This window comes from Pleurodeles waltl, chromosome 4_1 (genome assembly GCF_031143425.1).
Source record: "Pleurodeles waltl isolate 20211129_DDA chromosome 4_1, aPleWal1.hap1.20221129, whole genome shotgun sequence".
NCBI lineage: Eukaryota > Metazoa > Chordata > Amphibia > Caudata > Salamandridae > Pleurodeles > Pleurodeles waltl.
In genome coordinates this window covers 59,065,765-59,093,593 of record NC_090442.1, presented here as the reverse complement: position 1 = coordinate 59,093,593, position 27,829 = coordinate 59,065,765, and the positions used below count along the sequence as shown (strand labels likewise).

At 47.5% G+C, this 27,829-nt stretch overlaps 1 protein-coding gene across 1 annotated transcript in view; it reads right to left on the bottom strand.

Moving 5' to 3' along the window:
* The window catches only part of MPL (MPL proto-oncogene, thrombopoietin receptor), a 71,785-nt gene extending 44,346 nt beyond the window's left edge, over window positions 1–27,439 (bottom strand). Inside the window, exons 1-4 of the mRNA XM_069227345.1 lie at window positions 27,373–27,439; window positions 22,976–23,105; window positions 16,359–16,537; window positions 7,921–8,075 (exon numbers count right to left, since the gene is read on the bottom strand). Coding sequence (XP_069083446.1) covers window positions 7,921–8,075; window positions 16,359–16,537; window positions 22,976–23,105; window positions 27,373–27,439 — 531 coding nt within the window. The remainder of the gene's footprint in view (window positions 1–7,920; window positions 8,076–16,358; window positions 16,538–22,975; window positions 23,106–27,372) is intronic.
* Between the last annotated feature and the right edge of the window lie 390 nt (window positions 27,440–27,829).

Sequence of the window (27,829 nt, the reverse complement as noted above, 5' to 3'; positions counted from 1 at the left end):
TTTTATACTGTTGTCCAATGATGTGTTGTTCAGGAGCCACTAGGTTTTCAGTCACCAAAGTGATACTGGCACCTGTGTCCCTGTAGGCCAAGGCCTCAACACCATTTATTGAAACTGTCTGCCTGTACTTATCCATTGTAAGGGGACAAGCAGCCAGTGTGGCAAGGCCAATGCCACTAGGTGTGACAGAAACTGTCTTGGGACTGACTACCCCAGTTTCTATGATGGACCCATAAGTGAACCCAACTACACCCTTAACTTGACTGTTGTCAGCAGTCCCACCACTAGTACCACTACTGCTAGGGGCACTAGAGCTTGATGTATTAGTGGTGGTAGGCTCAGGGGGTTTACCTGGACAGGACTTATCCCCTGGCCTATGGCCTCTGTTTTTACACACAAAGCACCAAGGCTTTTTAATGTGTGCAGGTTGAGAAGAAGAGGAAGAATTTGTTTTATCCCCACCCTCTGAAGAGTGTTTAAGATTTGAAGAAGGATCTTTGGTTTTACCCTTATCCCCATGCTTATCTTGAGATTTTTCATCATCTTTCTTCTTGCCATCCTTGTCACCACCTGTATGAACTTTTCTGTTCACCCTTGTTCTGACCCATTTGTCTGCCTTCTTTCCCAATTCTTGGAGAGAGGTCAGATCAGAGTCCACCAGGTACTGGTGCAACAAATCAGACACACAATTATTAAGAATATGCTCTCTCAGGATCAAGTTATACAGACTGTCATAATCAGTAACTTTACTGCCATGTAACCACCCCTCCAAGGCCTTCACTGAATGGTCAATGAAATCAACCCAGTCTTGTGAAGACTCCTTTTTGGTCTCTCTGAACTTTATCCTGTATTGTTCAGTGGTTAAGCCATAACCATCCAGGAGTGCATTCTTAAGAACTTTGTAATCATTGGCTTCACTTTCTTTCACAGTAAGGACCTATCCCTACCTTTTCCACTAAATGATAGCCATAGGATAGCAGCCCACTGCCTTTGAGGGACATCCTGTACAACACAGGCCCTATCAAGTGCAGCAAACCATTTGTTAATGTCATCCCCCTCCTTATAAGGGGGAACTATCTTATGCAGATTCCTGGAATCACGCTCTTTTGCAGGATGACTATGGGGAATACTGCTGCTGCCATCATGGGTTTCTAAACCCATCTTCTGTCTTTCCTTCTCTACTTCTAAGGTCTGTCTATCCAAATCCAGCTGTTGCTTCTTGAGCTTCAGTCTGGTTTGTTCCACTCTCAATCTATTGAGCTCCCTTTCTAACAATCTGTCATCAGGGTGGGTGGGAGGGACATGCCTTGAAACAGAAGTATGATGAGAATGGACAGAAGGAGACCTGTCCCTTACAGAAGGCACCCTAACAGCTTGGTTAACAGAAACATCACTTCTACTGTGGTGAGAATGAATGCTCTTGCTATGATGTGAGACAACACTATCTGTATGGTGTGACTCAACCTCAGTACCAACTATGCTAGACTGTCTAGTAATGGGCAGGCTATGAAGTTTCTTTCCTGAATCTTTTCCTAGGGGGGTCCCTGGATCAGATTAGGAACCATTAGCTACTTTTTCAACAGATGGGGCCCTTTTGGCCTTATCTTGTTCTCTAAGCATGTTAAGCAATAATTCCAAGGAAGGATTATTCCCTACACTCAAACCTCTTTCTATACAGAGACTCCTTGCTCCTTTCCAGCTAAGGTGGTCATATGCAAGTTTGGACAGATCAACATTTTGGCCTGTGCCAGACATTTTTAGAAAGAGTTTAAGTGATAGAAAAAGAGAAAAAAGTTTTCAGAATTTTTAGAAAGACAGAAAAAAAAACTTTTAAAACTTTTAAGAACTTTTAGAAAGTTTAGAGGTACTTTTCAGAACTTTAGAAAAGAGGTGAGAAAAGAAATGCAAAACTTTTTGGTTAGGTGTACATACACTGAACTTGTTTTGTATATTTTTCTCTTATGAAAAGTACAATGACAAAAGTGGTAAGTAGTCTCAAAGCACTTATCCCACCGCTGCACAACCAATGTAGGAGGCTGGACTGGCTTGTAGTGAGTACCTAGGGGTACTTACACCTTGCATCAGGCCCAGTTATCCCTTATTAGTGTATAGAGTGTCTAGCAGCATAGGCTGATAGATAATGGTAGCTTAGCAGAGCAGCTTAGGCTGAACTAGGAGACGAGTGAAGCTCCTACAGTACCACTGGTGTCATATGCACAATATCATAAGAAAACACAATACACAGATATACAAAAAATAAAGGTACTTTATTTTTATGACAATATGCCAAAAGTATCTCAGTGAGTACCCTCAGTATGAGGATAGCAAATATACACAAGATATATGTACACAATACCAAAATATGCAGTAATAGTATTAGAAAACAGTGCAAACAATGTATAGTTACAATAGGATGCAATGGAGACACATAGGGATAGGGGCAACACAAACCATATACTCCAAAAGTGGAATGCGAATCACGAATGGACCCCAAACCTATGTGACCCTGTAGAGGGTCGCTGGGACTATTAGAAAATAGTAAGGGTTAGAAAAATAGCCCACCCCAAGACCCTGAAAAGTGAGTGCAAAGTGCACTAAAGTTCCCCAAAGGACATAGAAGTCGTGATAGGGGAATTCTGCAGGAAAGACACAAATCAGCAATGCAACAACAATGGATTTCCAGTCGAGGGTACCTGTGGAACAATGGGACCAAGTCCAAAAGTCACAAGCAAGTCGGAGATGGGCAGATGCCCAGGAAATGCCAGCTGTGGGTGCAAAGAAGCTGCTACTGGACAGTAGAAGCGGGAGATTCTGCAGGAACGACAAGGGCTAGGAACTTTCCCTTTGGAGGACGGATCCCCCATGCCGTGGAGAGTCGTGCAGAAGTGTTTTCCTGAAGAAAGACCGCCAACAAGCCTTGCTAGCTGCAAATCGTGCGGTTAGGGTTTTTGGGTGCTGCTGTGGCCCAGGAGGGACCAGGATGTCGCCAATTGCGTCTGGAGACAGAGGGGGCATCAAGCAAGACAAGGAGCCCTCTCAGCAGCAGGCAGCATCCGCAGAAGTGCCAGAAACAGGCACTACGAGGATGCGTGAAACGGTGCTCACCCGAAGTCGCACAAAGGAGTCGCCGGAGGACAACTTATGAGGTCGTGCAATGCAGGTTAGAGTGCCGTGGACCCAGGCTGGACTGTGCACAAAGGATTTCCGCCGGAAGTGCACGGAGGCCAGAGTAGCTGCAAAAGTCGCGGTTCCCAGCAATGCAGTCTGGCGTGGGGAGGCAAGGACTTACCTCCACCAAACTTGGACTGAAGAGTCACTGGACTATGGGAGTCACTTGGACAGAGTTGCTGGATTCAAGGGACCTCGCTCGTCGTGCTGAGAGGACACCCAAGGTACCGGTGATGCAGTTCTTTGGTGCCTGCGGTTGCAGGGGGACGATTCCGTCGACCCACGGGAGATTTCTTCGGAGCTTCTAGTGCAGAGAGGAGGCAGACTACCCCCACAGCATGCACCACCAGGAAAACAGTCGAGAAGGCGGCAGGATCAGCGTTACAGAGTTGCAGTAGTCGTCTTCGCTACTTTGTTGCAGTTTTGCAGGCTTCCAGCGCGGTCAGCAGTCGATTCCTTGGCAGAAGGTGAAGAGAGAGATGCAGAGGAACTCGGATGAGCTCTTGCATTCGTTATCTAAGGAATCCCAAGAGACAGAGACCCTAAATAGCCAGAAAAGAGGGTTTGGCTACCTAGGAGAGAGGATAGGCTAGCAACACCTGAAGGAGCCTATCAGAAGGAGTCTCTGACGTCACCTGATGGCACTGGCCACTCAGAGCAGTCCAGTGTGCCAGCAGCACCTCTGTTTCCAATATGGCAGAGGTCTGGAGCACACTGGAGGAGCTCTGGGCACCTCCCAGGGGAGGTAAAGGTCAGGGGAGTGGTCACTCCCCTTTCCTTTGTCCAGTTTCGCGCCAGAGCAGGGCTAAGGGGTCCCTGAACCGGTGTAGACTGGCTTATGCAGAAATGGGCAACATGTGTGCCCATGAAAGCATTTCCAGAGGCTGGGGGAGCCTACTCCTCCCCTGCCTTCACACCATTTTCCAAAGAGAGAGGGTGTAACACCCTCTCTCAGATGAAGTCCTTTGTTCTGCCATCCTGGGCCAGGCCTGGCTGGACCCCAGGAGGGCAGAAGCCTGTCTGAGGGGTTGGCAGCAGCAGCAGCTGCAGTGAAACCCCGGGAAAGGCAGTTTGGCAGTACCAGGGTCTGTGCTACAGACCACTGGGATCATGGGATTGTGCCAACTATGCCAGGATGGTATAGAGGGGGCAGTTCCATGATCATAGACATGTTACATGGCCATATTCGGAGTTACCATTGTGAAGCTACATATAGATAGTGACCTATATGTAGTGCACGCGTGTAATGGTGTCCCCGCACTCACAAAGTCCGGGGAATTGGCCCTGAACAATGTGGGGGCACCTTGGCTAGTGCCAGGGTGCCCTCACACTAAGTAACTTTGCACCTAACCTTTACCAGGTAAAGGATAGACATATAGGTGACTTATAAGTTACTTAAGTGCAGTGTAAAATGGCTGTGAAATAACGTGGACGTTATTTCACTCAGGCTGCAGTGGCAGGCCTGTGTAAGATTTGTCAGAGCTCCCTATGGGTGGCAAAAGAACTGCTGCAGCCCATAGGGATCTCCTGGAACCCCAATACCCTGGGTACCTCAGTACCATATACTAGGGAATTATAAGGGTGTTCCAGTAAGCCAATGTAAATTGGTGAAATTGGTCACTAGCCTGTTAGTGACAATTTGTACAGAGAGAGCATAACCACTGAGGTTCTGGTTAGCAGAGCCTCAGTGAGACAGTTAGGCACCACACAGGGAACACATACATATAGGCCACAAACTTATGAGCACTGGGGTCCTGACTAGCAGGGTCCCAGTGACACATAACAAACATACTGAAAACATAGGGTTTTCACTATGAGCACTGGGCCCTGGCTAGCAGGATCCCAGTGAGACAGTGAAAACACCCTGACATACACTCACAAACAGGCCAAAAGTGGGGGTAACAAGGCTAGAAAGAGGCTACTTTCTCACAAGGAGTAGCACAAGGGATCATCCTCCCTCCTGCCAAACATCTCTACTTTCAAGTTATTGTATTCAATTCCCAAAAATCCCTGCTTCCCCTCCACACGCTGCCAAAGGCTGCATCTCAGGACCTCCCTTACTCTACATGAGTTCCGTAGGATGCTGAAAACCTGGCTTTTCAACTGAGACCCTGCCATTGCCTGGATACACTCATGGGTGACAAGTCACACTCTTCAAGTCGACTAATTGATTGATTTATTTCCGGTCATCACGATGGGGGCATCCGGCATATCACACACAGACGAAACAGAACAGAAAAACCGCCTGTTATTAATTCTGCAAAAAATCTTTAAAACCCACTCTGGGCTCATTTCCTCCCCAATCATTTAGCACAGTCAGCGCTGTATACTCCCCCGCCACCACAAGATTCACTATAAATATTAGATTATTGATAGCAATGACTATACTAGTCCACCTTATACAATCATCTGGTGAGACATAGGCCCTCATTATGACTCCGGCGGGCGGCGGAGGCCGCCCGCCAGAATTCCGCCCTCCGTAATACCGCTCCGCGGTCAGAAGACCGCGGAGGGTATTATGAGTTTTTCCCTGGGCTGGCGGGCGGTCTCCAAAAGTCCGCCCGCCAGCCCAGGGAAAAACTCCCTTCCCACGAGGATGCCGGCTCGTAATAGAGCCGGCGGAGTGGGAAGGTGCGACGGGTGCTGTTGCACCCGTCGCGTATTTCACTGTCTGCAAGGCAGACAGTGAAATACATTTTGGGGCCCTCTTACGGGGGCCCCTGCAGTGCGCATGCCGTTGGCATGGGCACTGCAGGGGCCCCCAGGGGCCCCGCGACTCCCCCTCCCGCCATCCGGTTCCCGGCGGGAGAACCGCCAGGAACTGGATGGCGGGAGGGGGAGTCAGAATCCCCAAGCCGGCGCAGCAAGCTGCGCCGGCTTGGAGGATTCCTTGGGGGCAGCGGGAAACCGGCGGGAGACCGCCGGTTTCCCTTCTCTGACCGCGGCTAAGCCGCCGCGGTCAGAATGCCCTGCGGGGCACCGCCGGCCTGTCGGCGGTGCCTCCGCGTCCAGCGGCCCTGGCGGTTACAAACCGCCAGGGTCGTAATGAGGGCCATAGTTCCTACACCTGATGTGGCTCCTTCCGCCAAAGTCAGTTTTATTTATTTTTTCATTTGAGCGGTGGTGGAGGGATCGCTGCTGCAGGAGTAAAGTCCAGTAGTTAAGGATGCAGTCTTGGAGGGGAAGGATGGGTGCATTTAGATGTCCTGTCTTCTCCACGATTCGTAAGAACCAGGATTTAATTCTGACTTGGGAGGACTTGTTCAAGTGGCTCCTGGATCAGCCCTTGGGCAGCAGACACATAACTCGAAGCGCCCAGCAAGCCAGATAGTCCCTTTTCCCTGCATCTTCTCTGCTTCCACCACTTCTGTTTCCTTGCAGCTTTCTAGAGGTAGACTTAAGATGGCGTACATACTAGACAAACAACCAAAGTCTGATAATGTTCCCATTTTCTTTCATTAGTGGTGGCACAACTACTAAGTAATGTGTCTTCTGAAACCTAAAATGTGTAGAGAAGTACATGGGCATACTGAGTGAATTGCATCTCTAGTAGCGGGTGCATCCCTGGTAGAAAGGGATAAACAATATAATTGGCTTGATTTTGTATTATGGTCATCATGTCTGGCAAGATAGTTTTTTTGTGGGATTGGAAAACATGCTGGAAGAGTCAGTAGCCAGTTAACTTGCTGATTGTTAACGGTGATTGGAGGTGAGACGAAAATTTGTCATCCATGGATAACAGGCATTTGAAGACCTTCATTCTCTGTGGCTTGAACATGAGTCTAGGTTTGCTAAGAAATTGGTTAAAGGTAGTAAAATCCAGTTTATTATGAGAGATGACCATGTAGATATTAGTACTTTGTGTCTGTTGTTTCGACTCACATTTTCCAGTTTGAGCATTTGAACAGATGTCTCTATTTTTCCATCATGCAGAGATTGGAAATGTATGGATCGTCTCGGCGTCTTTTTGTGCAGATAGGGTCAGAAAAGAAATGTGATAAACCCTTAGACCAGAGGTCTTCAAACTGGGGGGAGGACCCCCTAGGGGGCCTCAAGTGATCCCAGGCGGCCACCAGACTGGTCAAAAGAAGCCTTATACAGATAACAGTCCTTTGTTTTAAGCAGAAGCATGTTATTGCATTTTAAAAAGTATAACAGTACTTAACTGCAATGTTTATAGAGGTCTAGACACAGTTAAACATTGCCATCTTTATCAAATAATTGTGAAAAATTCTGAGGGGGGCCAGTGATTTCTATTTTTTAACTGGGGGAGCCCGGCATTAAAAAGTTTGGAGGCCACTGCCTTAGACATATCTTTCAACTGGCCAGTGTGATGAGGGTGATTTTAGACAGTACTGATTTTTAAACCCAAATTGCTCCCCATGCTGGGACTTGTATTCATAATAAAAAGTGAAATTGCAGGTCCCAGCATGGTTAGGGCTGTTGGATGAAAAAGCAACACTGTATTGAAAGTCACCTTCATGAATGGGGCCAGTTGGCAGCTACATGTGTGGTGGGGTTCATCTATAAACTAGAAGTTGAGTGGCAACCTTAAGCATTCCAGGCGCATTTTACATCACCGTTCACCTTATGTGGATATCTTCAAACTCTTGCATAAATACAGTCCCCCTTCCCTGCGGACGAGCTTGTGGTGCAATATCTAAGGTCTTCATGTACCTCTACCTCATCCCATTTGTTATTGTTTCTGAAGGTTTGTTGGCACTGCACCAAAGGACTGTAAAGTTGCCTTACCATTTGTGGAGTCTCCGAAGAGTTTGTGGGGTTGTACTTGACCTCATAGGTATAGAACTCGTTGTATCCATCAGGGTGAGGCTCCCAGCTCACCCTGGCCTGCCCCAGCCTCCCAGTCCAGACGGCAAAAACATTCTTCGGAGGATCAATTAAACCTGTAAAAGTTGTGAGTGGAAGGTAAGTACAAGGTAAGTCAGTCTTCTCCAGAGCCAAGAAAGCAAATGGGGTTCAAAGAGAAACCAAACATGATCAAAACACAAAGGAGGTTTTTGGGGCGCTTCAATATTAGCTTACTCTACACCCCGTTATTCTACACAGTTATTTGATCAGCGCCTGGGTAATTAGCCACACTGTACTAATCCACATAACACGTCCCAGACGTTGCACCCCTTTTTCAACCACATAACATTTTTACAACATTCCTTCCTATTACTTTGGCTGATGAGCAGTTCCTTGTGTTTGACTTCTGCCTGCTGCGATGGTGCATACAATGAAGAGCGTCAAGTTGACTTGGTTAGTAAACTTATCCACAGAGACCTTGGACAGAGGCATGAAGTCAACCATACTAAGTAAGCAAGGGTATTGTTACACCTGGCATCCTTGGTGTGGTCTCCCCTAACTTTTTGCCTCTGTTTCCCAGGTTGTTGATGTGTGCTGGACCCTGTTTTTGTTACTCTGGGCACTTTACCACTGCTATCCAGGGCTAAAGTGCAAGTGCTCCTATATAAAATGTATGTGTAATTGGCTTATCCATGATTGGTATATTTGGCTTACTAGTAAGTCCCTAGTACGGTGCACTAGAGGTGCCCAGGTCCTGTAAATCAAATGCTACTAGTGGGCCTGCAGCACTGGTTGTTCCACCCACATTAATAGCCCTGCAAACATGGCTCAGACCTGCCACTGCAGTGTCTGTGTGTACAGTTTTAAACTGCCAATTCGACCACTTGCCAGGCCTAAACCTTTCTTTTTCATACATGTAAGGCACCCCTAAGGTAGGCCCTAGGTAGCCCCATGGACAGGGTGCAGTGTATGTCAAAGGTGGGACATGTACTTATGTGTTTTACATGTCCTAACAGTGAAATACTGCAAAAGTCGTTTTTCACTGTTGCAAGGCCTGTCCCTCTCATAGGTTAACATGTGGGCTACCTTTAAATATGATTAAAGCGTAGATTATCCTTGGGAGCAGATAGACATGTGGAGTTTAGGGTCTCTGAGTTCACAATTTAAAAACACATCTTTTGGTGAAGTTGTTTTTTAGATTGTGTGTTTGAAAATGCCACTTTTAGAAAGTGGGCATTTTCTTGCTTAAACCATTCTGTGACTCTGTGTGTTTTGTGAATTCTCTGTCTGGGTCAGTTTGACAGTTGGGCTGCTTGCACCTCTCTCTAGGCAGTGACACAAAGGGGGCTGGGGTGTAGCCCACATATCCTCATGAGCCATCAGTGCTGGAGGGGTGGGGGGGGGTCACTCACACCTAGCTGGGCTGTGCCTGCCCTCACACAATGCAGTCTCTGACCTCCTGGTGTGTGGCTGGGGCCTGGCTTGGACAAGAAAGGATCTCACAGACACTTGAGACTATACTTTGAAGTTGGCCTACGTCAAAGGCAGAAAGGGGTATAAGAAGAGCACCCGAAACCCCAGACTTTAGACTACTTGAAGGATTCAAGAGGAACCTCTGCCTGGAGAAGAGCTGAAGAGCTGAGGAGAAGTGCTGCCCTGCCTGTGACTGTGCTTTGCGGAGCTATCCTGCAGTTGCTGCTTCTGCCTGTGCGTGGGAACAGAGACTGGACTTTGTTGCATTCCTGCTTGAGAAGTGACTCCAAGGGCTTGCAGTAGAGCTTGCCTCCTGTTTTGAAGCCTCAGGGACAGCAAAGGCTTCAACAGCCAGACCTGAGTCTACTTGCTGTGGACTCTAGCTTGTCAGAGGGTGCCATTCCAGTTCCTGGACCCCTGAAAGTGAATTCCTGGTGAAAAAAACAGTCTACCAATGCCAGATGATGCCGTGCTACTTTGCAAAGGATGCCGCTGCCCGGAACCGCAACGCCGCTTGCCCCGAGGCTGTGGGCCTCACTGAAGTGCAAATCCGCTGACCCTGTGAGCTGACGCGCTACTCCTGAGCCGCAACGCCACCTGCCCCGAGGCCGTGGACTTCATAGAAGCCCGATGACCTTGTAGGCCTCACGTCGCTGCAACCGCTGATCCTGCCCGACTTCGCTGACATCGGAGTGTCGTAAGTCCAACGCTGGTGACGTTCCAACACATCACAGCGCTGTCTTCACGACCCCGTGAGGTCGGGCCAAAGCATCGTAACTCCGCCGGACTCCCATCTGCTGGAACCAAGGGATCGACTTTTTAACCGATGCTGCTGACCTCCACCGCCCTGTAGCGAGGACCCGACGCCGCTGTGCGACGCCACAATCTTCCTACCCCATGACACCAGAACCGACGCTGCATCAAATCCAGCAAAGCTGCTCTCCTCGACTCCTTGCACCGGCCTGTTTTCAACTTGTTCTAAAGGTACTGTACCTGGAGTCGTCTGACTCCGTGAACGACTTCGTTACAACACAGTGTTTTACCAAATTGCAGTGTTTCACCTCAGATCGCTGTTTTCTTGCTTTCAAGTGCTAAATTCGTATTTTTAACTGTATCTTGTGGATTTTTGTTGTATTTGGTCTTGTTTATTTAGATAAAATATTGAATTGTTTCTAAACTTATGTTGTGTCATTTTGTAGTGGTTCACTGTATTACTGTGTGTTTTGGTACAAATACTTTACACCTAGACTCTGAAGTTAAGCCTGCCTGCTCGTGCCAAGCTACCAAGGAGGTAAACTAAAAAACAGTAAACTTCGCACTTGTATAGCGCACTACTCACCTGTTAGGGTCTCAAGGCGCTGTACGCATACCACTGTGGAACCCCTCTTGGCTTTTCCCTGTGAGGTGCCCACTCCTGGACAGCCCCAGGGTGAAGCCAGGCATCCAAGCACTGTGAGGGCTGTTGTGGAGATTAAGCAAGCTATTGCCCAGAGTTACAGAGTGGTACCCATTAATTAGATTAGGCACCAGGGTGAGAATTAGCTGGTCCAAGGGAATTGAGCCCAAAACCTCCCAAGGCAGGAATTGAACCCTGGTCCCAGGCCAAATCTCTGCATCAGGGTCTGCTGCTCTAACCATTGTGCCACACTTCTCCACCAGGAGGTGAGCAGGGGTTAACTGAGTGTGATTCTCCTTTACCCTGGGAGTGTGGGTTCTTGCTTGGACAGGGGGAAACCTGACTGCCAACCAAAGACCCCATTTCTAAAAGGAATAATACAGGGCCCTGTGGAACTTGTCAGTGAACTGTAGGTAAGAAATGGGCAGACGGCATGCCTCTCAATCTAGCTAACGATTAACATCCCACATGCAAGAGGACGTGTCTCAGTATCTATATGCAAGACTACACTGGTCTTCTCAAATCCAACATTTATAAACCTCAGCTCCTCCTCTTCCATCCCCCAGTTCTCTTGCCATGAATTTCCACCAGGCTTTAAGACTAAGGGGCATATTTACAAGCCACAAGAGCCAATTTGCGCTGCCATAGTGTAATTATTTTTGCGCTAAGGCGGGGCTGAGGTGGCTTTTCCCCGGCGCAATATTTACAAAGTGGAACAATGCTTGCATCGTGCCACTTTGCAACCCTTTGCTCCACATTGTGCCTGCATTGGGCATAATGTATACAAGGGGGACGTTCCGACGCAAGGAGGCCTGAGAAAATGGCCCGGTGAAATTTACAACATATCACTGAGCCGTTTTTTCCATCATTTCTAAACCCTGCTCAGATCAGGCAAATAAATGATGCAGGCATTTAATCAATGGGCCTCCCTGTGCTTTGCTGCACTAGGATCAACGTTTTTGCAGCAAAGCACCACAATAGCGTCAAAGATTATGACACCATTTCCTAACGACCACCATGGTGTGCCGTATTGCAAATATGGAGCAATTATGGTGTCGTTAGGTGGGGTAGAGACAACACAAGAAAAGTGGCGCATCTGGACTGATGCACCACTTTCTTGTAAATATGCCCCTAAGGGGCCGAAACTCACGGAGTTTCACAGAAAAACTCTGCGAGATTCCACAGAATTCCATCAATGAGTGGAAAATATGCTGCTCCACTACAATTCAGTGCTGGTAGGGGTAGCAGCTCAGAAAATCAGTGAGAATTACACCATGTGTTGCTCAAGAGCACACAGCCACTTGAGTTGATTTTGTCCACCGGCATTAGAAAATGGTTTCGGAAGGCTCCATTGTTGTGCTGTGGTCGTCAAATCCCGCTCGCTCAAGCAGTCATGCGTTGTGGCGCCTCGCAATGTTTGTACAAGGTGCAACCAGCAGAATAATTCCACCACATGCCGATTGGCAGAATTTGGTAAGAACTCTGTGTTACAAGCATAACATGAGTAACATATTAACCTTTGGTTATATCTAAAGTGAAAAAAGAAACAACGACGTTTATAAATAAAAATCCGGAAGTTAGTTTGTCCTCTCAATTGCATGGTGTGACTCATGCATGCTCTGAACTCCGGCAGCATCCCTTTCCCTGCTTCTGTTGTCCGCAAGGTTCGTGTTGCGCTTTCTGATGGCCAACAGTGAGTCTATGACACCAGATTCCACCCCACGCTCGCTTGCTGCTTAGGTGGGTGACTACCCCTGACTGCTCATCTGTGCCTTTCCTTCCCTGTCCCAGGCTAAAGTCCTAGAATCCCTGGAGACTCTGCCCCCTACAGCAGCATCCGTGGTGTCTGTCCCAACATCCTCCCTTGGCCAGTCATGAGACTCTGTACCCAGAGCCTTCGCTGGAGAAATTACCATCGCCCAGGTGTAGATATTTCCTTTGGTGGATAAAGTGATGGTAATTCCTTCATCGTAGAATCCTGCAGTGAGAATGGGATTTCCACTACATTTTTTGGTGGATTATCAATTTCCACTTTTCTTTGACTCAGGCTCTCTGTACTAAAAAGAAAACAACATATCTTCAAAATAGCCCTGTTTCAGGTATATGATTTTCTGCTAACCTTGGCTGCATAGCTAACAATGCTTTTCATTCTCAGACTGTACTTTCTGCTTAGCCATATCAAAATGAGAATAACAACCTCAGCATGAAATGTTCTCCTGGCTAAAAGCTCAAGATTAATTGAAGGGATTGACTAAAGCTGCTTGGACGTTACCAGAAATACACTGGTTTCACTGAATTTCAAAACTAAACTTTCCACTTGCAACAAACAACTCTTCTATGTATTTGACATTTTATTTAAATATATAGCTCATTCCAGCACCAGCAGAATCTTTCTTTAGAATTTTCAAAGCAACGGATGCTTTGTTTTTTTATTTAGATATATATTTTAAGTTTTGAATGGTGCCATTAGGACCTTATGAGTAAGGCACTGTTCCAGTTGTGAGCGTGAAAATTCCAATTCTTGGTCTAGCTCTATTAATATTTTATACTGGGTCTGCGTAAAAAAAAAAGACGAAAATCCAGTGCAAAAGTTTGTGGTGGGATTTACTTTCTAATGCAAATCATGATTTGTGTAAGAAAGTTGCCTAAATCAACACAATGTAGTGCTATGCGCTACTTTGCATTAAAGGAGGGTTCAATGAGTAGTGGGAGCAGCACAGAAAATCTGCGCGAATGACACCTTTTGTTGCTCAAGAGCACGCAGTCATTTGAATTAATTTTGCTGCCACTCGAGTAGAAAATCTACTAGAGCTGCAGCAAATCTACTCAAATGGCAGCCCACTCTGATCACGGAGGCTCGTGTCCTCTGGCATTAGAAAATAGTGGCGGAAGGCTCCCATGTGACTGGAAATTGTGCCGGGGCTGGCAAATCCCGCTCGTGGAAGCAATCATGCGTTGCGCAGCCTCGACATGTTTCTGCAAGGTGCAACCAGCAGAATAATTCCACCACATGCCAATTGGCAGAATTTGGCAAGAACTCTGTGTTACAAGCATATTAAGCATAACAAGAGTAACATATTAATCTTTGGTTACATCTATAGTGAAAAAAGAAAAAACAGCATTTATAAATAAAAATCCGGAAGTTTGTATTCCCATGCAACCACCCATTGGTTTTGATGCAAATCCCTATCTACTAAAATTGGCAGCCAGTGATTTGACCAAAGGTTTACACCATCTTGAGGCAGGCATAACAGTAGAGCAACTTTTAACATTCCACACATTTTTTCAGCTTTCCATGTGTGCTGCAATGTACAGCACATATACAAAGTTGCAAAAGATTTAACACCTGGTTGTACCAGAAGGGTCCTCTTTGACTACAAAACCTATGCTTGACAGAATTCGGACCGCTGCACTATGCTGCAAGGATGTGTGCGTTGGTGCGTGATGTGTGCGTTGGTGCATGGCAGAATAAAGTGCACAAGCACTGGGGGAGAAACGCAGCGATATGGCACTGTTTTTCTGTCCCCCTTTGGCAGAACCCAGCTCATCAACTTCATTTCCTTCGCTGCATTGTACCAAAACGTAGCACATTTGCTCCCCTTTGTGGGGGGCACAGATCCTTCTTCTAATGTGCTCTGTCTTCTTGCATTTATCTGCGAAAATAGTTATGCTGTTTGTGAACTTTTGAAAAATCTATGCTAAGTTTAAAGGGATGGTAGTCCAGGTTGCCAGTCTGTGGATTCCTCCAATGTCTTCATCTTTGATCAGCTCTGATCTGCTTATAAAACATTTGAAGTCACTTTGGCATTGAGTAAGACTTCTACCTACTTCTCTGGGATGGTGTTATCCCCTGCTCTAAATGGAAATTATCCTTTCCATGTCTATACAGAACAAGGTGTCTTCCAAACTCAACTGACCATCCCTTGCAGGGGTTGCCCGTACCGAGCAGCCTCTGAATCACAAAAGGCAAAAACATCACATGATCCCCCACAGCAATGTGGAGTGAAGGCAAGAGTGCCTCATTTTTGGCAGGCATACCAACAACATAGTTTGTGAATGCTTGACATATCGCCATACTCGGTTTCCACCCTTATTTTCATGCAATAGGCAAAATGTACATTTTGCATGCATACTCTTGCAAAGTTCTCAAACTTTGCACTTTGAGAAGGTTGCCAAGTACTGAAAACTCGGCAAAACATTGTGGGGGTCATTTTGACCTTGGCGGTCTTTTTTGAAGACCGCTGAGGGACCGCCGTGCGGAAGACTGCCATTGGTGGCGGTTTGCCGCTTGGCCTATTATGACCGTTGGCAGCTCTCCGTCCTTTTACGGATGGAGAGCCGCCAACAGCCATACTGGCGGGAGGCGGGGAAGTGGAGGTTGCTCCACCTCCACCGCCACGCCAACAGAACACCGCCCAGCGAATCACGTCCTGTGATTCGCCGTGGCTGTGTTCTGTTGGCGGTGTGGTGTCAGCGGAGCTGCCCCCATGGCTCCCGTCCCCTCCCGGAGGATCGTCGGACCAGGTAAGTCGATCGTCCGTGAGGGGAGGAGGGTGGGGGGGTGTTGTGTGGGTGCGTGGGGGTGTGCGTGTGTGTATGTAGAGGGGGCGTGTATGCCTGCGGGGGTGTTGTGTGCATGGGAATGAGTGCGTGTATGTCTGTGGGTATGTCTGTATGGATGTGTGCGTGTATGTTTGAATGTGGGTGTGCGTGTATGACTGTGTGTGTGGATGTAGGCATGTATGTCGGCGTGTGTGCGTGTAAGTATGTAGGTGGTGCCTGCGTGCGTGTTGTGTGGGTATGGGTGAAGTGATGTTGGGGGTCGGGGTGGGGAGGGGGGCCCTGCCACCTTTGGGGGGTGGCAGGGGTGGTGGGGGGTAAAGTGGAGTCGGGTGGGGGGTGGGGGAGACCCCTATCAGTGCCAGGGAAGGTTTTCCCTGGCACTGATAGTGCTTACCGTCATGGATTTCATGGCGGTTCAAACCGCTGGAAATCCACGGCAGTAAGCCGGGTCCAAATACCGCTGGTGATATAGTGACGGCCGCCGGGCTGGAGACCCAGTTCTCCAGCCCGGCGGTCGTCTCCGCCCTGGCTGGCGGAACGGAGAACCGGCAGATGACCATGGCGGGAACCGCCATGGTCATAATTCCACAGAGTGAGGCCGCCAGCCTGTTGGCGGTCTTACCGCCGGTTCTCCGCCTTCCGCCAGGGTTGTAATGACCCCCTGTGTGTGAACTTTCTTCGAAAAAAGGAGTTTAGTGTACAAAGTTTATTTTGTAAGCCAATTATCCCACTAACAGTACGTTTTTGTTGAGCGTTTTTTTACAGCAAAGCAACAATTGTTAACCTTTGTAAAGGTCTGAAGCTTGCTTCCCATGTCCCTAGATGGAATGAGCAATTGCCTCTAAGTTTCATTAAAGTCGATGACACTTTATATGGTACCTACAAGTACATTAGGTCCATGTGCAGATGTCAAACCCATATAACACTGTCACTTATTGCATCTCACCCAAATTCTCCACCGCCATGTTCCGGGAGTATCTTGTTTCATTAGTCTTCACATCCACCACTTCAATGTCGATGGTGCTGAAGAGTCGTACGTCCTCTGAGGGGAAGATGCAGATGTAGCGAGTGCCTCTGGTGCCAAGGTCCTCCACTGTGAGTGGACACCGCGTGGTCTCACCATCTCTGCAATGGAAGAAGATTGATCAGCCATCGCGAGTACAAACCACTCTTCCCTGGAACATGTCCACCAGTAGCCTACAAAGCATGATCTCCACACTCCCCCATCCCTGAGGAGATCACCCTGTTTCTTTCAGATTTTACAGTATGTACTCTTTCTCCCGACACAAATTCTCTCCACCTAACACAGCACATAAGTAAACTGAAGACAGAACCCTGATTGGACACTCGAACCAGGTTCACCAGTTCCAAGGATGACCTCATGGAGCTGTAACGCCCCTCTTTTCCCACCTTTATCGCTGTCCCCTTGCACCACAATTCCTTTTGTCTTTGTTTCCTCGCATCCCTTTAATCTACTTTCCACCCCCACAATGTCTTCACCAGTTCTAGACTGTGAGCTAAACGCATTTTAATACAAGCCAACTTTTGCATGGAAGGACTGAGCAAAGCTCACTCGCCTGATCCCCGAAGACTGTGAAGCTGCAAACCTCTAGGACCATATTTATGGCAAAGTGATGCAGTGCAGTGTCACCCTGCTGTGCAACATCACAGGAAAAGGGCAGGATTGCATCATATTCAAAAGGATACGGCGCATTCCTGTCTTTGTCCCTGCGGTGGCGCTGTTTTGGCTGCCTAGTGCCAGCACAGGCACCCTTGCACCAGGATGCAAGGGTAACTGCGCTGTAAGGAGGAGTGACTGTTTTCCTGCAGAAAAACAATACTAAGAGGCATTTTTCTCTTTCTATACATGATGCAAAATGCAGCACGCATAGAAAGAGGAAAAAGCGAGGAGAAATAGAGATATTTCTCCTCGTTATCCCTCAACTGGTGAGGAATAGCATTTTGGCGAATACCCAGGTCTACGATTTCGGATAAATCTGGGAATGCGTCACAATCCATGAATATTGCGTGGGAACACCCAGGCAACACACATGGAAGGCCTCCCTGGGGCAGAGTAAGGCAACAGACCGATTTGCGCTGCCTTGCCATTTTCCACATTTAAGAAGCCACTCAGGGCCACACAAGGTGGCCTTCGTGACTTTATAAATCTCATTTTGGGCATGCGTTGCACCTACACCACGTTGTGTGGTGCAAGAGCGACGCAACTCCCTTTATAAATATGCCCCTTAGTCACATCAACTTTACCTATTTTAAAAAAAAAATACAAACACCACATGAATGCCACAAAATCTCTTGTATGTTGGGCTTTGCATGAACATTAGATCTTATGCAAGTATTGTACATGCAACAGTAATTTATGTTGAGACACTAAGGAAGAAAGTTAAGCAAAATATTCACTCACATACAAAATTCTTGCATTTTACAATTCCGACACGATTTCCAAATGCTCACAAAAAAATCAAAGAAAGTTATGTACGGGCATACAAAATGCTTTCTGGTTTCCAGTACCAGCAACACACAATGTTTCTTTTAAATGTGGGAAACATCCCATTTAAATGTACAATTATTCAAATATTCAAATATAAAAGCTAACAAGCATTTTCAATGCAACGGGGCTCGCATTTGCTCGAGTTGGAGCTATTTGCGTTGTAAACTCCTAACCTAACTTTTCTTGTCACACAAATTAAAAGAAAAAAAACACAGCAATCGTGCTGAAATTGAAAACAAAAAAACGGAGCGCGATCGCGCTACGTAAACCCCGGCGCGATCGCGCTGCGGGGAAAATTAACAGATAAAGTAGTCCAGAAACTAGGCTCAAAACATCGAGCCTCGTATGTTTCTAGTAGTTTACCGGTGCTGTGTAGGCGGGCTAAACACCGGAAAAGGCATGACGTATGCATGCCTTTCACAAATGAAAGCAAGCAGAGTTTAAAGAGCAAGCCCAGGAACCAATGAAAGAGACTGACGTGACCTGGGCGTGGTTTGAAGCCCAAAGAGAGATTACTTTATGGACGGAGCGCTTTGCGCTCGCCCATAAAATCTACAGGGTTTAAGAAGCAGTTCTGAAGACGAACCATGACTTATTCCAAACTATAGAGGCCTGCCAAGGTACTCTACAGCAATATTTCTCCACAGCAGCAAATTGTGCATGTTCTTAGACAAATGGTGTGGAGCTCCCACATGCATCTTGGCCAATTTTCAAAAAGGGAAGACCATTTTCCTTGAAAAAATTGATAGATTTCCACCAAATGCACCAGAACAAAAGAAGAATGGGAAAAAGTAAATGGCGGAGAAACAGGGAACGAGAGAACAATGATCAGAGAAAGGGGGTGAGGAAAGAGGCAGGAGGATAAGCAAGGGTGGTGCTGCTGATCTTTAGGCAGGACCAGAAGGACTAGTTTCTATGCTGCAGTAGAGTGGAGGGACTAGACTAAGGCAGGATCAGAGGCACCACTCTGTGGGCAGGTGGAGCAGCACCAGGGTTTAACCAAGGGCCTGGATTTGTGCGGTTCTGCAGCCACTGAGTTTCCGCATATTTATGGATTGTCTCTTCGCAAACATTGACTGATCACCTTTCAGTTGCTTATTGCTTAGGTGTGAAATTGCTACTAATGAGATAAACCTTTACCCATTTAGTGCTAACATGAGTAAAAAGGACAAAATCAAAATGTGCTGCATTACGATGCATAATTTGCCTTCTCTTGCTGCATAATCTAGTCATCCCTGCCACATAATCTAGTCATCCCTGCCACGTAATCTGGTCCTCCCCTGCCGCATAATTCCAGTTGCCCTGGTTATAGCTTGAAATACTGAGGTATACACAGGGCTAGAGGTGCAAGGATTAGGGAAGGGTTCCAGGCAAGGGTAGGGTTCGGGATAGGGGAACTAAGGTAAGGTTTGGGATGACATACTAGGGTATAATTAGGGGTAGAGTTGTGTACAGAAGAGTAGAGGCATACGTAGGGGTAGAGCATAGGAAGACATTGTAGGCAGAGGTAGAAGTTCTATTTTATCAGCAGTGACAGATGTACTTGGTTGTTGGGATATATATTATAGCCTTAGAACCTGCCGTAGCGGGCTCTACCGGCTATTAAAGGCCCGCTCCCGCGTTAAATGCCCGAGCCGAAGGCGAGGGCATTTAACAAGGGAAAGGGCCTTTAATAGCCGGTAGAGCCCGCTACGGCGGGTTCTAAGGCTATTAGAACATTCTGCCACTCAGGGCAGAATGTTCTATTAAATAAAACAAATTGCTCACGGAGCCGAGGGGATTTTACTCCGTGAGGCTTTGTTCACAGCTGTTGCTGTGAACAAAGCGAACATTGGAATGTTGGCGCTGCGGGCTTTTACCGGCCAGTAAAAGCCCGCAGCACTCCATTGTTTTCAATGGAGCTGCCAACGTTCCAATGTTCTAATTAGGAATAGAATTCCTAGAGTGTATGCAGCTGTAGAAATACTATGAAATAGGGAGAGGTACTAGGTTACAGGTATGGATAGATTTATTGGGGTTCAGGCAGGCACAGTGGTACTAGAGATGCTAGACTTGGTTGAAGTTACTCATGCATGGACAGGAATAGATTTTCTAGAATTAGAAGCAATAGGTATTCTGACATGGGGCGCAAGGGTACAGGGAGGGCCAGAAGTACTGAGGTATGTTAGATCTGGATGCTAGATCGGGAAAAGGATTTAGAGTATAAGTAGCCACATAGGTGCTTTTTTAATAGCCTTTTAAGGTTCTCCTTCCTAGTCTTCATTACATTGGTGTGTCTTTGGTTTTTAACAGAGGCTATGACACCCCACGATGAGCATGGGTCAAACCGGTTACCCAATAAGTGGGACATAAGATCTGGCCAGAAGTCAGGGTCACTGGAATAATGCAGCAGAAGGCCAAATTATGCGGCAGGATTGAGTGAATTATGCAGCAGCAAAAAAAAATTACGCAGCATAAGGCAGCACATTTTGTGACAGTATTACTTGAATATTTCATCATTTTTAAACTTGGTAATGCAGTATGGGCATTGGTTGTACCTCATAAGTACCGGTTTGACACCGAAATATAGCAATAAGCAACAGAAAGGTGATCAGTCTAGATTTGTAAAATGACTTCCACTGAGCAGCAACACCTGTCGCTGCATTTTTTGTAACTTTTGAGAAGTTTGATCTTGAAACAAGCTTTTTTGTTAAAATCTGCAGATTATGCGACAGATGATGGATTATGTGGCAAATCGACAAATTGATAATTATGTGAAAATTGCCGCACAATTGCATAATCCCAGTGGCTCTGCCATAAAGTGACCCAGTTTACGGAGTATGCATTGCCCCCAGTGATGCACTAAGGTGAAACGCTTCTACTTAAAGAATTGTCCTGTTTTGAACTTTGAAGACACCTTACTATACTGTAAAATGATGTTTGTGTGGCATGATTTACAAGCCAAATATTTTAAAGGCTCGGCCTGTGCAGGGGCTCTTAGAGCCGGATCAACTCTTGGCTCGGTTCTTTGTCGGCTCACCCTGTTAATTTGTTGGCTCATCCATCTCTGTGTGTGACCACGGTGGCGCACGGTAATCCTAATAACCACTACCTATTACTAACCAAAGCCTTCACCTCTTGCCATAGCTCCTGTTATAGAATAAAAAGTGCAAAGTTAGTAGCTTGGTTGACCAATCAGTAGAAGCTGAGGGCCTACGATACCTTTGGCCAAGGACTCCTCCCACAATCATCGCTGGCCTCTAACCGCTGACAGTGTCAGGACCGAAAGAAAAGGCGTCATGTCAGTGAACGAGATGCTGATTGCAACATGTCAGTGAACGAGATGCTGGCTGCATCACATCAGTGAATGGGCTGTTGGCTGTGCCACGTGAGCGACTGAGATGCTGGCTGCAACACGTCAGTGACTAGGATGTTTGTTGGCTGTGTCACGTGACTGAATGAGATGCTGGCTGCAACACGTCAGTGACTAGGATGTTTGTTGGCTGTGTCACGTGACTGAATGAGATGCTGGCTGCAACACGTCAGTGACTAGGATGTTTGTTGGCTGTGTCACGTGAGTGAATAGGATGCTGACTGCGTCACGTCAGTGAATGGGATGCTGACTGTGTCACCTCTGTGAATGGACTGTTGGCTGTGTCACTTGAGTGAATAGAATGCTGGCTGTGTCAATCAGTGAATGGGCTGTTGGCTGTGTCAGGTGAGTGTATGAGAAGCTGGCTGCATCACGTCAGTGAATAGGATGTTTGTTGGCTGTGTCACGTGAGTGAATAGGATGCTGACTGTGTCACGTCAGTGAATGGGATGCTGACTGTGTCACCTCTGTGAATGGACTGTTGGCTGTGTCACTTGAGTGAATAGAATGCTGGCTGTGTCAATCAGTGAATGGGCTGTTGGCTGTGTCAGGTGAGTGTATGAGAAGATGGCTGCATCACGTCAGTGAATAGGATGTTTGTTGGCTGTGTCACGTGAGTGAATAGGACGCTGACTGCGTCACGTCAGTGAATGGGATGCTGGTTGCATCACATCAGTGAATAGAATGCTGGCTGTATTACAACAGTGAATGGGCTGTTGGCTGTGTCACATGATAAATGAGATGCTGGCTGCATCACATGAATGAATGGGATGCTGGCTGTGTCACATCAGTGACTGGGCTGTTGACTGTGTCACATGAGTGAATGGGATGCTGACTGCATCACATTAGTAAATGAGCTGTTGCCTGTGTCCCGCCAGTGACTGGGATGCCTGCTCGTCACATCAGTGTGTGGGATGCTGGCTGCGTCATATCAGTGAATCGGATTCTGGGAGCATCAGGTCAGAGAATGGGATGCTGGCTGCGTCAGGCCAATGAATGTGATGCTGCCTGATTTACACCAGTGAATGGGATGCTGCCTGCATTACATCAGTGAATTCAGATACTGCCAGTGTCTTGTAGGTGAACGGGATGCTGACTGTGTCATGTCAATGAACGGGATGCTGACTGTGTCATGTCAGGGAATGGGATGCTGACTGTGCCATGTCAATGAACGGGATGCTGACTGTGTCATGTCAGGGAACGGGATGCTGACTGTGTCATGTCAGTGAATGGGATGCTGCCTGCGACACATCAGTGAATGGGATGCCTGCTGCGTCACATCATTGAATGGGATGCTGCCTGCGTCACATCAGTGAATGGGATTCTGGCTGCGTCACGTCAGTGATGGGATGCTGTCTGCGACATGTCAGTGAATGGGATGCTGACTGTGTCATGTCAGTCAGTGAATGGGATGCTGACTGTGTCATGTCAGTCAGTGAATGGGATGCTGTCTGCGACATGTCAGTGAATGGGATGCTGACGGTGTCATGTCAGTGAATGGGATGCTGACTGTGTCATGTCAGTGAATGGGATGCTGACGGTGTCATGTCAGTGAATGGGATGCTGACTGTGTCATGTCAGTGAATGGGATGCTGCTTGCGACACATCAGTGACTGGGAGGCTGTGTGTTTCACGTCAGGGAAAGGGATGCTCGCTAGAATACTGGCTGCTTCCTGGTCGCTGCACAGGCATCAGTACTTACTCATAGGTGTAGAAGAATTGGTACATCTCAATGTCTCCTTGCTCTTCCTCTTCCCAGAAGCATGTGAGATCTGTAAAGGTTCTGGAAAAACAGATGATCTTTTCGGAAACATCATGAAGGAGATCAACATCTGAGGAAACACAAACAGGAAGAGTGTCAGGGTTGGGTCCTGCCTTGGCCTCTCTGGCTACTGGATCCAGGGTGTGACTCTTTGGAGACTGTGGTGGAATAGAATTGTGGCTAGTCCCCTACTCAGTGGGTGGAAGAAATGCCCAAAGCAAATAACAATGTAGTTACCTTAATGCTAATTGAATTAAAAATACATTAGACATAAATAAATAAATCCAGGATTTGTAAAGTGCTGCAAATCACCCATGAGGGTCTCAAGGCGCTGAATTGTAGGCATGGGGAGATTAAGCGATTTGCTCAGAATCACAGGATGTTGAGTTGACACAGAGACTCAACCCTGGCTCCCCTAGCACCGAAACCGGCAGCTCAGGCTCATACCACTGACAGTGCTCTTCAAAGCATCTTCCCTGTATGTGTGCTGTGTGTGCCTGCTGGGTCCTCATGGCGCTCCATCGGGCGAGTGCAACACACAATCTCTTCTGCTGCAAAAGTTGCTATGAAGAGCACCATGTGGGGCCAGTCAATGTAACACAGACCCTGACAGCGCAGGATACCTGACGGCACAAGAGAGTTCACGAATAATTGGTTGTGATTTTATTCAGATGAAGTATCCTAGGGAGATTCGGTTTAAGGCATGACAAAATGGGAAATTGAAAAGGGCCCTCACCTTCCAAGGGTCCCCCTCAAAAGGTGAACTTTCTGTTTTTCCTGTGTCTATTCTATTATTCTATTTCTCTATTTAAACCTCTCCCTCTCTGCTTACCTCTACCTCAGACTCCAAATCTATAGCGTGTGTCCGCTTAAGGATTTTTGGTGACCTGGGCAAGACATATCTCAATTCTTTTTGTGTGATCCTGTTGAAGTTTTACATATAACATATTATTGTTTGTAATCATTCAGGCTTGAATGTCCAGGAAATTAGTAATACAATTCAGATTTGTTCAATTCAGAAGCCCCTAAAATATGTCTTTCCCAGGGTCCCCAAAATCCGTAAGTTGACTATGCCTAGCATCATGAGTAGGAGCCCCTTCCATCAACTAATACTTATTAGGTTGACCTGTCATAGGTTCATCACTGTACGTACACAAGGAACATTCTAGGCAAAGAGCTGCAAGCCAGGTGGGTGCACACTTTTCACACACTCGAGATGTGTGTACTGTGTATGGATAAGGCCCCTCTGGTGTGTCACTTACCCCTGCAGTCAATGAGTGGCTATGTGGCTGAGCTGTCATGCGTTACTCAGCTTGCGTACAAAAGGAACAAGAGCTGCAAGCCAGTTCAGTGCACATTTGTTATGTGCACGAGATGTGTGTACTGTGTGGTTGTGCTGTTCTCAGTGAGCATACACAAGGAAACACTATGGGCCTTATTATGACTTTGGCAGATGAGCTTCCCAACGGGTAGGTTGCCGCCAGTGTGGCAGCCTCCCCGCCAGTCCCATTACGAGTTTCCCACTTGGTCGGCGGGTGGAAACACAGTTTCCACCCGCTGGCCCAGCAGGAAACGACCTACAGCATTGTCTCCGCCTCATAATAGAGCCGGTGGCAATTCTGTAGTGTGTGGGGTGCACCAGCACCCGTCGCAATGTTCACTGTCTGCAAAGGAGACAGTGAACATTGCAACACAGCTGGCCAAGGGGGTCTCTTGCACTGTCAATGCCAAGTGCATGGGCAGTGCAGGGGCTCCCCTGGGGCACCCTGCACCCCTGTCTCCGACAGCCTTTTGGTAGTGGTGCTACTGCCATGAAACTGCTGACGGAGAGGGGGGTTGTTAACCTCAGGCCAGCCCAGCTTGGACCGCCAGAACCGCCAGATCGACGTTAAGTTGTAATCGGGTGTGGTGGCCCCCTATGTCAAGAGCTGCACGTAGACCAGTGCACACACATTTATAAACACAAGCCAGTGTATGGATAAATCCCCTCTGGTGTTCCTAACCTGTGCAGTCAATAAGTACCTATGTGGTTGAGCTGTAGTGCATTCTTAATTGTGTACCAGTTAGTAATTTGTAAAATAATACGTGCCAGGGCATAAAGGTGTGCCCAGAAGCCTGCTGCCGGCGCTAAGGTCAGAGTGCTGAATTCCAAGGCTGCATAGTTTTGATTCTAAGCCTCCTTCATCCACCAACAGACAATCCCTGCCTCTTTACTGCGCTCTTGCAGGTTCTTTTTCAGGCCTGCTTTCTCTCCTTGGCACTGTTTTTCCATCTTCCTCTATCTTTCCCCTTGTATGCTATCGTGGGCAACAGGCTGCCGGTGAAGACCGCCACATTTTGAGTGTGGTGGGTTGGCCTCTGCCAACCCGCCACAACTCCACTCATACCGCCATGGCAGTCGGAGCCACTGGGCCAGAGATGTGCATCTCTGACCCGGCGGTCCACAGAAGACCGCTGGCAGTATTAGGAGCTGCCTTTTCAGCAGGGTTTCCACAGCGGTAGCACCACAACAAAAACCCTGGCAGAAAGGAAGTTTCTTCCCTGTCACTGGTAGATGACTTCCCCCTCCCCAGCAAGCACTAAACCCCCCACCTCCTCTCCACACACAGCACCCCTCTCCCCAATGCAGACACAGCACCCCCCTGCCCACATACATGCACATGCACACAGACACCCACACGTACCACGCATACACTCATTCACCTACCCTTATATACAGGCATTCACTCACACCCATTCAAACATGCATACTCACATGCAGACAAAAACGCATTCACCACAACAATCATACTTGCAAACACACACGCATGCACACTTACATGCATACAGCACTCACTTCTACATTCAGACACGCATACAACCACCCATATACACATTCATGCACACACGCAGGCAACACACACACACACACCACCCTCCCACCTCTCCCCCCTGTCGGACAATCAACTTACCTGGTCAGGGGAGGAGGTCGTCCGGCAGGGAACGGGCGCATCCACCTCCAGCAGCACCCATTGCACATAATACGCCAGGCGGTGTCCTTATGACAGGACGGTGGTGGAACCGCCCCAGCACCTCCACCCGCCAGCATGACTACTGCTGGATTTCCACCCAAAGTGTGGAGGAAATCCAGCAGTTCCCGTAATATGGTGGGCAGAAGATGGCAGCACTGGCGGTCTTCTGGCGCCCGTGGCTTTGGCGGTTTTGATGAATGGATTGTTCAGGTTTCCTAATGAATCGAGTGTGGGAATTAAAATAGTACACACCAAGGGCCTCATTTACGAGATCCATTGCGTAGGGTGGTGCAGCAAGTGCCCTCTCCCCCAGTGCTGGGGCATAAATGGCGGTCTTGCTCCAACACAGGTACCCTTGCACTGTGGTACAAGGGTGCCTGTATTGAGAGGATGATTGTTTTTGTGCGAGAAATGGCAACTTCCTGCACAAAAACAATTGCAAGAGTTGTTTTGCTCTTTCTATGTCTGCTGAAGAATGCAGCAGCCATAGAAGGAGGAAAAAACGGGGAGAAATAAAGATATTTCTCCCCATTGCATCAATCTTACGCCACCTCTGTGGTGGCAAAGGAATCTGATGCATTCCCAGACTTGCAAATCTGTGACTGCGTCAGATTCCTTCCAGTTCCAGGGGTGTTGCGTAGGAACACCCCAAGCAACACCCATGGAGTGCCCCGTTCGCACAGTGTTATGTATGAAAGGGGGCCATACGTACCAGACCATTAAAAGCCATGCAAGGTGGTTTTCGTGACTTTGTAAATATGGCCTGGCACACAGTGCCACTGGCGTGTAAAAAAAATTTACCCTCCGGTGGCGAGGTGTGCCGCTAGGGCCTCGTAAATGAGGGGCCGAATGTCAGCGATTAAATTGTGCACGTTTGGGCTGTTCTGCCCAGGAACTGGCCAATGTAAAGTAAGGAAGGAATGATGACCACTCCAACACCTCATCTATGTCAAGCTACAGTGTCAGTGGACAGAGTCAGAGCAGGAGAGAAAAACATTCAAAGTCGAGCTGTAGCAGCCACCAGGCCAACCTGATGAGCACCAAAAGTGCTAATGCAGATAATATGGTTCATGAATATTGTGCAGTGAATCCGGATTCTTAAAAATCAGTTTAGAAATCCCTCTGTATGAGTAAGTAGTGCTTGACACAGCTAACCAACTAGGCTGCAAAGCAAAATCTTACAAATGTTACAGAGTAAGAAAAAAAAGAAAAGAAAAATTAAAAAGGTGCCCTCCTAGACCTGTCAACCACATTATGTAAAAGTAGGGCGCTCTCTTCGCTGGACCGGCGGGGAGAGGGAAACTGATATTCTTAATGTAAACTGACCTTGAAACCAGCCGAACAGATCATCATGACCTAAAATGGTTGGTGTTTTTCTTTCCTCAGCATCCATGCTGCGAATAAATATTTACCTAAGGTAGCCACAGGGTACATAGATGTTTCCCTTCAACACCCTTGGAGCCTCATGTTGGCATCTAATGTCTAACTGGTTACACAGTGGGCAAAGTCCTTTGCTTCTGGGCTTAGCGCAGGTGGGACGGAAGAACAGAACATGACATATTCTTTAGATGTCAGGCTATATATTGGGCAGGGACAAGTCTCCTGCCATGTTCCACGTAGACGTCAATGACCCTATTTCCAGGGTGCCATATCGAAACTTTAAATACAAGGATTTCGCCAACTGCTCTAGAGGGGGGTCCAGCAAGGCTTCTTTTGGGGGGCTATCCTTGATAAGCAGAAACTGGCCTGTCAGACTCCGTAGGGTGGGAGTTTGATGTAGGCT